Below are 13,710 nucleotides of genomic sequence, written 5' to 3' on the forward strand. Positions count from 1 at the left end.
GACTTGGATTCAATCCCTGGGTCTGGAAGATGCCCTGGAGGAAAAAATGGCAACCTACTCCAGCATTCTTGCCTGGGAAATTCCACGGACAGAGGAGCCTAGAGGGCTACTGTCAATGGGGTCACAAAAGAGCTGGACCTGATTTAGCTGATTTAGACAGCTACTACAGTGCTCAAGCATTTCAGAAAATCCCCATGCTATTTTAAGCGTAGACCAACACACTTACCAAAATACAGAGGCTCACCAAGTGAACTACACAATCTGGGTTTTTTCTTAAGGGGAAAAAACAAAATTGTTAGCAAATAAAGGAATATGGACAATGACAGGAAAGCATATTATTTTGCACAGTTATTCTGTATGTCAGATTCAAGTAAATCACACGGAAAAATAATAATTCATGTCTAATTATTCAGTTCAGTCACTCAGTTGTCCGAGTCTTTGTGACCCCATGGACTACAGCACACCAGGCCTCCAGGCCCATCACCAACTCCCGGAGCTTACTCAAACTCATGTCCATTGAGTCGGTCATGCCACCCAACCATCTCATCCTCTGTTGTCCCCTTCTCCTCCCGCCTTCAATCTTTCCCAGCATCAAGGTCTTTTCAAATGGGTCAGTTCTTCGCATCAGGTGGCCAAAGTACTGGAGTTTCAGCTTCAGCATAAGTCCTTCCAATAAATATTCAGGACTGATTTCCTTTAGGATGGACATGGACAGAATGGATCCCCTTGCAGTCCAAGGGACTCTCAAGAGTCTTCTCCAACACCACAGTTCAAAAGCATCAATTCTTCAGTGCTCAGCTTTCTTTACAGTCCAACTCTCACATCCATATATGACTACTGGAAAAACCACAGCTTTGACTAGATAGACCTTTGCTGGCAAAGTAATGTCTCTGCTTTTTAATATGCTGTCTAGGTTGGTCTTAGCTTTTCTTCCAAGGAGCATCTTTTAATTTCATGGCTCCAGTCACCATCTGCAGTGATTTTGGAGCCCAAAAAATCAAGTCTGACACTGTTTCCACTCTCTCCCCATCTATATGCCATGAAGTGATGAGACCGGATGCCACGATCTTTGTTTACTGAATGCTGAGTTTCAAGCCAACTTTTTCACTCTCCTGTTTCACTTTCATCAAGAGGCTCTTTAGTTCTTCGCTTTCTGCCATAAGTGTTGTGTCATCTGCATATCTAATTATTTAGTGTCAATAAATATTGAATAAATCAGTGAGTCAAACATCAAAGGGGTTAATAGAATTCTATACCCTAATGTCTAATAGAATAGAATCTACTATTAGGAGACAGATAAGCCACAGAGAATATTATGTTTATCTAACTCAAATAGTTTCGGTTATTTTGTCTTCCGATATATTCCCTTTCTATCAAAGCAAAACAGTATCTAAGTAACTGCTGATGCTCCTGTTCTTAAAGCATCACTTCCCCTACCAGGTGGCTCAGATGGCCAAGCGTCTGTCTGCAATGCGGGAGACTCGGGTTCAATTCCTGGGTCAGGAAGATCTCCTGGAGAAGGAAATGGCTACCCCAGTATTCTTGCTTGGAAAATCCCACAGAGGAGCCTGGTAGGCTACAGTCCATGGGGTTGCAAAGAGTCAGACACAAGTCAAGTCAAGTCGACTTGACTTGACTTCACTTCACTTCTTTCACCTACCTGATGTTCAAATACTGAGTTTTAAGGCTTGCTGCTGCTGCTGCTGCTGCTGCTGCTAAGTTGCCTCAGTCGTGTCCGACTCTGTGCGACCCCATAGACAGCAGCCTACCAGGATTCCCCGTCCCTGGGATTCTCCAGGCAAGAACACTGGAGTGGGTTGCCATTTCCTTCTCCAGTGCATGAAAGTGAAAAGTGAAAGTGAAAGCACTCAGTCGTGTCCAACTCTGTGCGACCCCATAGACGGCAGCCCACCAGGCTCCCCCATCCATGGGATTTTCCAGGCAAGAGTACTGGAGTGGGTTCTCCGGAGTTTTAAGGCTTAGACACCTTTGATAGATGAAGTATTCCTGACACATCAGTAAACAAGGATCACAGTCATCAGCGATTTCAACCCTGAATGTCTGAGCCTGAAGGGCAACCAGGAAGGAAAACAATACCTCCAATCCAGCAGTTATTAGCCTGCAACCACTCCCTTCAGGGAGCCCAGATGCTACTGGCCCCAAATAGCTGAGATGCCTCTGAAAGGAATGACTTCTGTGAGCCCAGACCTGCATCTTCCCATACACAGAAAAGTGCTAAATTCCTTAACCTGAGATATTTGATTTTAATTCACAAAAATGCTTTTGATATTCAGACTACCCACCTTTTGTTGCAAACTTCTATGTAAACTGACTCCTCCCAGCCCCCAAGCAATACTCTCAGGGTTACCTGACATGCTGTCTCCAGTGCTTGAAGTCCTAAAAATTCCCACTGAATAAAACATAACTCTCAAATTCTAGGTTGTGACTATTTTTTAAGTCGACATTTTTATACCCTCTTTCCCACTTACTTCCGGGAGTATGCTTTCGATTGCCATGTATTTGCTGATAACTTTCAAATTTGCACTGAGCCTGAAACTCTCCTCAGCCTCAGACCTGCATAACAGTAACTTCACTTGCAAGACCATCTCCTCTGCTACAGAGGTCAGTAACTAAAAGGTGCTCAATGTCTCTGGTAAGTTTCCCCAGCAGTCACAAGCCCTATATAACACCAGGTCTGTGTAGCCTGTAACAGGACTGCGCATGTCTTGGTTCTAGCTCTAAATCCACAGGGGAAAGACCTGCACCTTTACATCTGCCCTGAAGCCTTGTTGTTGTTGTTTCGTTCAGTTGCTAACTCCTGTCCAGCTCTTTGTAACCCCGTGGGACTGCAGCACGCCAGGCTTCCCTGTCCATCACCAACTCCCTCAAACCCATGTCCATCAAGTCTGTTATGCCATCCAACCATCTTATACTCTGTTGTCCTCTTCTCCTCCTGCCCTCAATCTTGCCCAGCATCAGGGTCTTTTCCAATGATTGGGCTCTTTGGATCAGATGGCCAAAGCATTGGAGCTTCAGCTTCAGCATTGGTCCTCCCAATGAATATTCAGGACTGACTTCCTTTAGGATTGACTGGTTTGATCTCCCTGCAGTCCAAGGGACTCTCAAGAGTCTTCTCCAGCACCACAGTTCAAAAGCATCAATTCTTCAGCTTTCAGCCTTCCTTATGGTCCAACTCTCACATCTGTACATGACCACTGGAAAAACCATAGCTTTGACTATACAGACCTTTGTCGGCAAAGTAATGTCTCTGTCTAGGTTTGTCACAGCTTTTCTTCCAAGGAGCAAGCATCTTTTAATTTCATAACTGCAGTCACCGTCTGCAGTGATTTGGGATGCCCAAGAAAATAGTCTGTCACTGTCTCCATTGTTTCTCCATCTATTTGCCATGAAATGATGGGACCGGATGTGATGATGAAGCCTTAGTCACTGTTTACTATGGGTAATTATCCCCCAGGAACCTATGGAGGATTCCTGGCATTTCAAATGAACTGACCAGGTCCTCTGGTACTCACACCTGCAATGTAAACTTAACCTAGATGCTTTAATATCTTAATTTAACAAACACTAAGAAACTATACGTCCAACACTGTGGCAAATGTGGACCTACCCTTCTGAAATGTGTAGTATCAGTGAAAGAGAAAGGTGCCAATCAAAGAAACCAAAAGACCACAGAAGTAAATAAATCCCACAATTTGGAGGACATGATACAATGGTCTTTTTCTATGTGTATATCCAACTTAACTAAAAAGTTTTAAATGATATTTTGCATCCAAAACATGCTAATAATTCCAGAATCTGAGAACAGGAAAGAGTTCGAAAAATCAAGTCATCCATTTTCCTCATTTTACTTAGGAGGATGCCAGAGTCCAGGGAAAGTTACACAAGTGGCTCTCCTTAGGGAGTAACAATGCTTCTAATCTAGGATCTGACCTTGTCCTAACTCTGCCCACCTGACTCACTCCCTTCCTATTCTATATAATTTTCCACATATTTTCATGTGCTATAATCTTCTATCTGGATCCACCTATAAAAATCTATCTAAACCCCAATTCAAAAGCCCAGGAAGCTTTCCTCCATTGGCCCTGCACAAGTATTCATTTCTGCATCCCCTAATTTACCCTGGATTGTGTGTTGCTGCTGTTGCTAAGTCACTTCAGTCGTGTCCGACTCTGTGTGACCCCATAGATGGCAGCCCAACAGGCTCCCCCATCCCTGAGATTCTCCAGGCAAGAACAGTGGAGTGGGTTGTCATTTCCTTCTCCAAAGCATGAAAGTGAAAAGTAAAAGTGAAGTCGCTCAGTCGTGTCCGACCCTCAGCGACCCCATGGACTACAGCCTACCAGGCTCCTCCGTCCATGGGATTTTCCAGGCAGGAGTACTGGAGTGGGGTGTCATTGCCTTCTCCCAGATTGTGTGTTAGGGTGACACATTTCACCTCTTACAGCTCAAGATACCCTCCTTGAGGGTGGAAAGCCTCAGGGCATCAGAACACACAGGTGCCTCGAAGTTCCTCATCGTCCTAACAATGAAGGCAATAATCATCCCATTAAAGGATGGATGGCCTGTAAAAAACTGCCTCTGAACAATCAGAACTAATGAAGAAAGACAAATTCCTGATGCTGGCATCAGGAATTCTATCCTTTATTTTACAAGCATCCATATAGCAATTCAAACAGAACACACACTGCTCTGAGTACCTTATAAATATTAACTCATTTAATTCCCTTAACAAACTTACAAAGTAAAAACTACTAACTCATCTCGCAGATGAAGAAAAGGAAATATATAAAAATGAAATAATTTGTCCAAAATCGCTGAGCCAGGATTTGAAGCCAGGATCCAAAATCCATTCTCTTAACTACTAAGCTATACAACTTCAAAACAATGTCAATCACCTTTACTATTAATAAAATGACCAGAGATAATTTAGAAAAATAAAATCGCCTATCTTAAAAAACACAAAACTACATTTTTACATTTTTACTTTTTACTTTTTACTAAAAGTTGACTTAAAAAAATCATTAGAATAAGGACCTAATAATCATTAGATTAATCATTAGAATAAGGACCTAATCATTAGAATAAGGACCTAATAAAGACCTATAGTATAACACAGAGAATATTCAGTATCAATGGTTTATGGTAATAAACCATAATGGAAAATATGAAAAAATGTACATATATTACTGAATCACTTTGCTGTACACCAGACAATAACACAACACGTTGTAAATCAACTACACTTCAACTACACTTCAATTTTTTTAAAAGTCACCAGAATTCCAAGTTAAAATTGTGGTAGATGCTAAACTCCAACCCCCACCAAAAAAATATATCAATTATTTTATCTCACAAAACAGTGTCAAATGACACCTGGGCTTTCACACTACATTCCCTAATTCCTGCTTCCTTTAGGAACACATTATTCTCATGCTTTCTGTCAGCCTCTCAAACGACAGTCTTCCTGTTGCATTTTTGCAAATCTTTAAATAGCTACTATTTGGTTGTGAGGCATGCACTTAACACAAATGTCACATCTGGCCTCTTGAACAATTTCATCAGTTTCGCCTTCAAGTCATACTCCTATTAAAGGTCAAGAAAGGATGCCCTGTAATGTAGCCAATCCACCCTCACCCACCAGTAATGCTTGCTCCAAAACAGATATAATGTTCTACACAGGACAGGTGACAGCTGGGAATGGGAGATGGATAACAGCTGCAAGCTGAATGTGAGGGTAATTGGGGTAATCACTAGCCCACTGAGTAAAACTGTGAAGCTCTATAAAAAGGACATACTGACACACAATTGCAGATAATATGACTTTGTTTTGAATGATGGGTAGCAAAAGCAAGAAACAGGGCATCCTGAGTTGCTCCTTTCAAGCTATGATACAGCCACTAAGCAAAGCATAAGTGGGAAGACTGGGCTGGTTTTCTCCCATACTTTACTCGCCACAGACAATGTCAAATGTGCAGTGACAGGAAGAGGAACACTAATCATTTCTAAACACTAAACCCTATCTGACGCTAAATTTTCCATCAAAAAGGATTTTTTAACCTTAAGATGTTCTAAAATAGTTTTGCAAACTATTGCCTATGCACCAAATCAAGCCTATTTTTGTACAGCCTTTGAGCTAAGAACTTTTTTATGTTTTTAATTGATGCTTTTGAACTGTGGTGTTGGAGAAGACTCTTGAGAGTCCCCTGGACTGCAAGGAGATCCAACCAGTCCATTGTAAAGGAGATCAGCCCTGGGTGTTCTTTGGAAGGAATGATGCTAAAGCTGAAACTCCAGTACTTTGGCCACCTCATGCGAAGAGCTGACTCATTGGCAAAGGCTCTGATGTTGGGAGGGATTGGGGGCAGGAGGAAAAGGGGATGACAGAGGATGAGATGGCTAGATGGCATCGCTGACTCAATGGATGTGAGTCTGAGTGAACTCCGGGAGATGGTGATGGACAGGGAGGCCTGGAGTGCTGCAATTCATGGGGTCTCAAAGAGTTGGACACAACTGAGCGACTGAACTGAACTGAGCTAAGAATTTTTTTATGTTTTTAAGGGTTGTAAAAAACAAAAGAACATTGTGTGGCCAGCAAAGCCTTAAATATATACCATATGACCCTTAGAGAGTTTGCAGAGCCCTATGTTAAAATAAGCACAAAAGGAATAGCTAAGATTTAGTTAATCCATCAGTGGTTCACATATTAATTTTGTGCTTTCAATCACTGGAGTTAAATATTATTAACCATGCAGGATGAGTTGTATTAAAAATCTAGCCCTAGTTACCGATGTCTACTTTCAGTCTTTTTTGGCTCTTATTGTTTGCTCACTTTAATAAAACTGGAAAAATACTGGTAGGGGATAAAACTGAAACTGGCCTTATTAGATTTCAGTACAACCTATAGATTATTCCTATAGATTACCTCTTTTGTCCACCTTCCTCCCAAACCATTCAGCAAGCAGACTGTATTTTTGTATGTTTATAAGACACTTGTTGTAGGACTTCCCTGATGTCCAGTGGTTAAGAATCTGCCTTGCAATGCAGGGAATGTGGTTCCGTCCCTGGTTGGATAGCTAATATCCCACAAGTTTTGCAGAAACTAAGCCCACAAGTGACTCAGCTACTGACCCCATGTGCCGCCAAGGAAAGATCTCTCACATAACAAAACGAAAAAAGAAAAAGGTCCCACATGAAGCAACTAAGACCGAATGTAGCCAAAAAAAAAAAAAAAAAAAAGACAACTATTGTCAATCACTTGTCCTATGATAATCACAATGGCCACCCCAACAGCTGAACTCTACTGTCTAATGAAGCAACATGTTGCTACCCTCGCACCTTCCATACTGAAATGTACCATCTGAATGTCTAACTTTCATTGACTTTTAAAGGTGTGACTACAGTTGCTTCTGTTTTAACAGCCGGTAGAGCCGGTTTGTTTGAATTTTTTTATTCTCAGATGGATGACCTGTGAGCTATGGGAAAACACACACAATCAGAATGTCTTCATATACAAACACGCCACTTTTCTAGTGTCACGATGTCATTTCATCACAAGTTTTAGAGTTTTTGTAAAACAAAATATAAGTACAAAACTCTTGACAGTTAAGTCCTTTCAGTTTGAAAAAGTTGCTATATTACTTATGCTTTCTGTACAACTAAGTTCTGCAAGTTGGAAATCACAGTGAGAAAACAAAGTCCAAAAAAGAAATATGATAGAATAGTCACAAGCAGGGAGAAAAGCTGCCAAAGTGATAGTGATGCAGAAATACTGAGCTGTGCACACAGCAGGGACTCAATAAATGATTTTTGAGCAGCAAAAGTGAGATAAACCCTTTTCTGGTTTTATAAACCTTCTTGACCTCTATATTAGGAGAAGCTACAGGAAAAGGAGAAGCTACAGGAAAAGGAGAAGCAAGGAGTACCAGTCATAAAAATGATGGAATGAAAACCTTGAAAGGATTCCCATGGTGTCTAACAGTATGAAGGAAAACAAGCAAAAGTTAATAACACACAGCATCTCTAGGAGCTGGAATCCCAAGCCACACAGTCTGATCAAACCAAGGAAATGTGGAATTGAATGCGCAACTGGCAGTGTCCATTACACTGGCATCTTCAATCGCCAACAAGGGTACCCAAAACTCCCCCTCCCCAAACAAGGCTGCGACGGAGATCTGATCAAAGGAGCCAGTTCAGCAAAGTGACTGCTGCTTTATATTTAGCGGGCCTCTTCAAACCTTACAGCCCTGGGCCTAAGGTTTGGAAATTACCCTGGACACAAGAACCTGGGGCAGGGTGAACAGTGCAGATGCCTCAGCCCTACCGATTCAAACTGCAGGCGGGAACTGGGATCCTCCTCTTTAGCCACACCTCTAGACTCTTTTGCCCGCTAAAGTTCAAAAACTACCATCTTAGATGGTGTTTGGTGCAACTGAAAGGCAGAAAGTCGCCCGAAAAGGATTGAATGGGGGCCAGACGGGGGAGAACCAGATCCCTGTTGCTGTTCAGTCGTAAGTCGTGTGGAACTCTTTGAGACCCCTAGACTGCAGCAGGCCAGAGCCCCGGGCATGTATTAACACTACTCGCCCGCCCAAATAGGGGACGGGAAGGGAAGCGGGAATGAAAGGAGGAAATCGGAGGTTTGAGGAGACCCCTGGCCGCGCTGCGGCCCTCCCGGAAGCCCCCTCGAGAATCGGTCTTTACCAGCGTGAGCAGCGCAGCAGCTTCTCCAGCCGGTCAAGCGCGGCGCGGCTGTGGGCCCAGGCCCCGCGACCTGCCGGCTTCATGGCGGGCGCAGGATGAGACTGGTTCCCAGAGCGGACCCTCGGCTGCCGGTTCCCCTGCATCGCCCCGCCCTCGCGGGGTAGGCTCCTCCGAAGGCGGGAGGCTGAGAGAACTCGGGCCAACCTCCGAGACACCGGAGACCGGCGACCCGACTCTTCGCCCGCAGCCCAAGCAGTTCCTAGGTCTGGGCCAGCGGGACGCCTAGGGGGCGGGGCGCGCGGGATGGGCGGGGCGCGCGGGGTGGGCGGAGCAAGGCCGAAACGCGCCAAAAGCAGGGGCACGCCAGCTGGTGGGGCGGGGCCTGGACAGGGGGAGCGGCCGCCGCAGAACCCTTGTGTTGGAGGGAAAGGGGGCGGGGCCACAGGCTGTCTGGAGGGATAAATGCAAAAAACTGAGACGATTCGAAGGAACTTTCACTGAATTTAATCAATGGAAAGTCACAAGCCGAGAAGTTTTAAGTATTATCTATGTTACTCGTTCAGTCGTGTCTAACTCTTTGCAACCCCCGTGGACTGTAGCCCGCCAGGCTCCTCTGTCCATGGGATTTTCCGGGCAAGATAACTGGAGTGGGTTGCCATGCCTTCCTCCAGGGAATCTTCCGGACCCAGGGATGGAACCTGGGTCTCCTTATTGGCAGGCGAATTCTTTACCGTCTGAGCCACCAGGGAAGCCCTATAAGGAGTGCTATTTCGACAGCTGCTTTGTTTGGAAAAGCTTTGTTGTGACACTGAAGATGCCACTCTTGATTCCTAAGAAAGTATCTTTATTTTCTTTCCCTACTTCCTCTTCCACCCCCACCCCAGGCTTTTCTGTGATCGCCATATATACAGACAGACTTCTCCGGTGGCTCAGAGGGTAAAGCGTCCACCTGCAATGCGAGAGACCTGGGTTTGATCCCCGGGTCGGGAAGATCCCTGGAGTGGCCTGGAAAATTCCGCGGACGGAGGAGCCTGTTAGGCTACAGCCCATGGGATTGTAAAGAGTCGCACACGACTGAGCAACTTCACTTAGATATACCCAGACACTAACTACTACTCACCCCCTCAACCCGCCCCCATCCACTCCACTGCCAAATCTTTGCATTTTTCCCCCCAACTTACTCGCAAATTTTCCCATTTCTGTCGTCACAACAGGTCCAGTTGTATCATTTTAGCCTAGATTTTCCCCATCACCTTCTAGCTGATTCACCAGTGTCGCCCCAAGTCCCCTTCAATCTTTAAGCTACACTGCAACTGTCTAAAACATTTCCAAATAAACCCATGGTTAGTAGAAGTGGAAGGAAAAAACTAAAGATTTTAACTGACCTACGATAGCACGAGAAACTAAGCACACACACACACACACACACACATATATATATACACACACATATGTATATATATAAATTACGTGCTTAGTCACTCAGTCCTGTCTGACTCTTTGCGTCCCCATGGATTGTAGCCCACCAGGCTCCTCTGTCCATAGGATTCTCCAGGCAAGAATACTGGAGTGGGTAGCCAGGCTCTCCCCCAGGGGATCTTCCCAACCCAGGGATCGGACCCAGGTCTCCCACATTGAAGGTGGATTCTTTATCGTCTGAACCACCAGAGAAGCCATATAAATTATATGTAAATATATATTATTCATATGTTTCTATTTATATATAAGTATATATTTACATTTTTATATATGTTATAAATTTCAAAATTTTTATAAGGATATTCTTTTTATAATAATTTTTTCCATTGTGGCCTAAAACATTTATTAATATACCCTGGAGGAGGATATGGCAACCCATTCCAGTTTTCTTGCTGGGATAATCCCATGGGCAGAGAAGCTTGGTGGGCTGCAGTCCGTGAGGTTGCACAGTCAGGCACAAGTGAGCAATTGAGCATGCATTTATTAACACATTTAAGCTCAGGGGTAGCCAAGAAGTTAATCCTTGATTTTTAACCCTGTTAAGCCGTTGTTGACAATTTGCAGACAAAAGCTTTCAGTTCAGTTCAGTCACTCAGTCGTGTCCGACTCTTTGCGACCCCATGAATCACAGCACGCCAGGCCTCCCTGTCCATCTCCAACTCCCAGAGTCCACACAGACCCGTGTCCATCGAGTTGGTGATGCCATCCAACCATCTCATCCTCTGTCTTCCCCTTCTCTTCCTGCCCCCAATCCCTCACAGCATCAGGGTCTTTTCAAATGAGTCAGCTCTCCGCATCAGGTGACCGAAGTACTGGAGTTTCAGCTTCAACATCAGTCCCTCCAGTGAATACCCAGGACTGATCTCCTTTAGGATGGACTGGTTGGATCTCCTTGCAGTCTACGGGACTCTCAAGAGTCTTCTCCAACACCACAGTTCAAAAGCATCAATTCTTCAGCACTCAGCTTTCTTCACAGTCCAACTCTCACATCCATACATGACTACTGGAAAAACCATAGACGGACCTTTGTTGGCAAAGTAATGTCTCTGCTTTTTAATATGCTGTCTAGGCTGGTCATAACTTTCCTTCCAAAGAGCAAGCATCTTTTAATTTCATGGCTGCAATGACCATCTGCAGTGATTTTGGAGCCCCAAAAAATAAAGTCTGACACTGTTTCCACTGCTTCCCCATCTATCTGCCATGATCTTAGTTTTCTGAATGTTGAGTTTTAAGCCAACTTTTTCACTCTCCTCTTTCACTTTCATCAAGAGGCTCTTTAGTTCTTCTTGGCTTTCTGCCATAAGGGTGGTGTCATCTGCATATCTGAGGTTATTGATATTTCTCCCGGCAATCTTGATTCCAGCTTGTGCTTCCTCCAGCCCAGCGTTTCTCATCATGTACTCTGCATAGAAGTTAAATAAGCAGGATGACAATATACAGCCTTGACGTACTCCTTTTCCTGTTTGGAACCAGTCTGTTGTTCCATGTCTGGTTCTAACTGTTGCTTCCTGACCTGCATACAGGTTTCTCAAGAGGCAGGTCAGGTGGTCTGGTATTCCCATCTCTTTCAGAATTTTCCACAGTTTATTGTTTAGCAAACTTAAAATGTTAAATGAACTTAGAGAATTAGTTGGCAATTTCAGGAGCCAGTCTTTTTTTTATCATAATTTTAAAAATTTTAATGAAGTATAGTTGATTTACAATGTTGTATTAACTTTTTCTGTGGCTTCCCTGGTGACTCAGAAGGTAAAGCTCTGCCTGTCATTCAGGAGACCCAGGTTTGAATCCTGGGTCAGGAACATCCCCTGGAGAAGGGAATGGCTATCCACTCCAGTATTCTTGCCTGGAGACTTCCATGGACAGAGGAACTTGGCAGTTCCAGTCCATGAGGTGGAAAAGAGTTGGACACAACTGTGGAACACAGTTGGAAAGAGAATGACACTTTCCACACTTTTCATATATATATATATATATATATATATATATATATTCTTTTTTATGTTCTTTTCCATTATGGTTTATCACAGGATACTGAATATAATGCCCTGTGCCATGAAGTAGGACCTTATTGTTTATTCATTCTATATGTAATAGTTTGGAAAAGTCTCAGTCCCTCCCCCCAAACCCCCTCCCCCTTGGGATCCACAAGTCTGTTTTTAATGTCTGTTTCTGTTTCATTTATGTTGTACTTTAGATTACACAAAGTGTTGTCATATGATATTTGTCTCTTTCTCACTTCACTTAGTTGATAATCTCTAGATCTTTCCATGCTGCTGCTAATGGCGTTATTGCTTTTTCATGGCTGAGTGGTATTCCATTGTAGATACGCACAAGACTGTCTTTTTCCATGCATCTCAGACAGCCCTACTTCTAATCCCACTTCCTCTACTGAATAATTGTGTGATTTACACCAAGTCCTAAGTTCTCTAAGAATTTGTTTCCTTACTCGCAAAATAGCGATTTATCCTGTAGATTTGTCAGATTATTAAATAGGATAAACGTAAAATCGCCTACATCATAAGTACCCAAAACCAATGTGAAGATGACTGGTACTGTGAATGCTTTACTTATCCTAAAATACATTGAATACTTTTAGCAGATGCCTTTTATTTTTTATCAGGGCATACTTTACTTTGTGATCAGCGTAAATGAAAATTTCACATTTTGGTCAAATGCTTTGAGAACCAAATAATTGTTACTGGTCTATTCATAGTGCTATTAAGTAAATTATGATGCAGGTGCAATGAGTTCTTTCTCCTATTTGTTTCCTTTTTCCTTCCCTCTACCACTGCTCCCTAGGTCTTCCCCAGTGGCTCAGTCAGTAAAGAATCTTCCAGGAATGCAGGAGATTACCTGCAATGTAAGAGGTTCAATCTCTGAGTCAGGAAGATCCCCAGGAGAAGGAAAAGACAACCCACTCCGGTATTCTTGCTTGGGAAATCCCATGGACAGAGGAGTCTGGAGGGCTACAGTCCATGTGATCACAAGAGTTGGACCCAACTTAGTGACTAAACCACCACCACTGCTCCAATACCTCCCACCCCCTAACCTCACAAAATTCTTGGCAGCTGTTTTGTGGTGGCCACAGTTAACCGGTCAAAAGAATAGGCAGTTATTCTTCCATCAGCCACTTCCCCTTCCATTTCCTTACTTCCAACCCCACAGTGCTGCAGTTCAGCTGGCTGATGCTTAGCTTTTAGTTGAGATGGGATATGTGTTTTTAAACCAACTCTTCCTCCCAGCCCTGGATCCTGAATTTCAAGAGCCGGTTCTTTCTCACACGTCCACTGGGCGTGCAGGTAAAAAGATGAGCAACATTTCAGGATGAGGTCCATGAACAATGTGTGAAATCCTGCAATTCTGCTCCTAAAGAAAACCTCCCCTGGGAAATCTAGTCCACATATAGGATTCCGGTGGAGTTTTAGCTTAGGGCATTAACAATATCCCTTCTCTGCTTTAAAAGGGCGAAATGGTATCTTCACATCACTTCATGGCAAATAGACAGAGAAA

General features: G+C 43.5%; 1 protein-coding gene across 1 annotated transcript in view; it reads right to left on the reverse strand.

The window, feature by feature from the left end:
- BARD1 (BRCA1 associated RING domain 1) overlaps positions 1 to 8,864 on the reverse strand; it is an 87,318-nt gene extending 78,454 nt beyond the window's left edge. Inside the window, exon 1 of the mRNA XM_052635921.1 lies at positions 8,722 to 8,864. Within this exon, the coding sequence (XP_052491881.1) occupies positions 8,722 to 8,864 (143 nt within the window). The remainder of the gene's footprint in view (positions 1 to 8,721) is intronic.
- Between the last annotated feature and the right edge of the window lie 4,846 nt (positions 8,865 to 13,710).

Source organism: Budorcas taxicolor, chromosome 2, assembly GCF_023091745.1.
Source record: "Budorcas taxicolor isolate Tak-1 chromosome 2, Takin1.1, whole genome shotgun sequence".
Lineage (NCBI taxonomy): Eukaryota > Metazoa > Chordata > Mammalia > Artiodactyla > Bovidae > Budorcas > Budorcas taxicolor.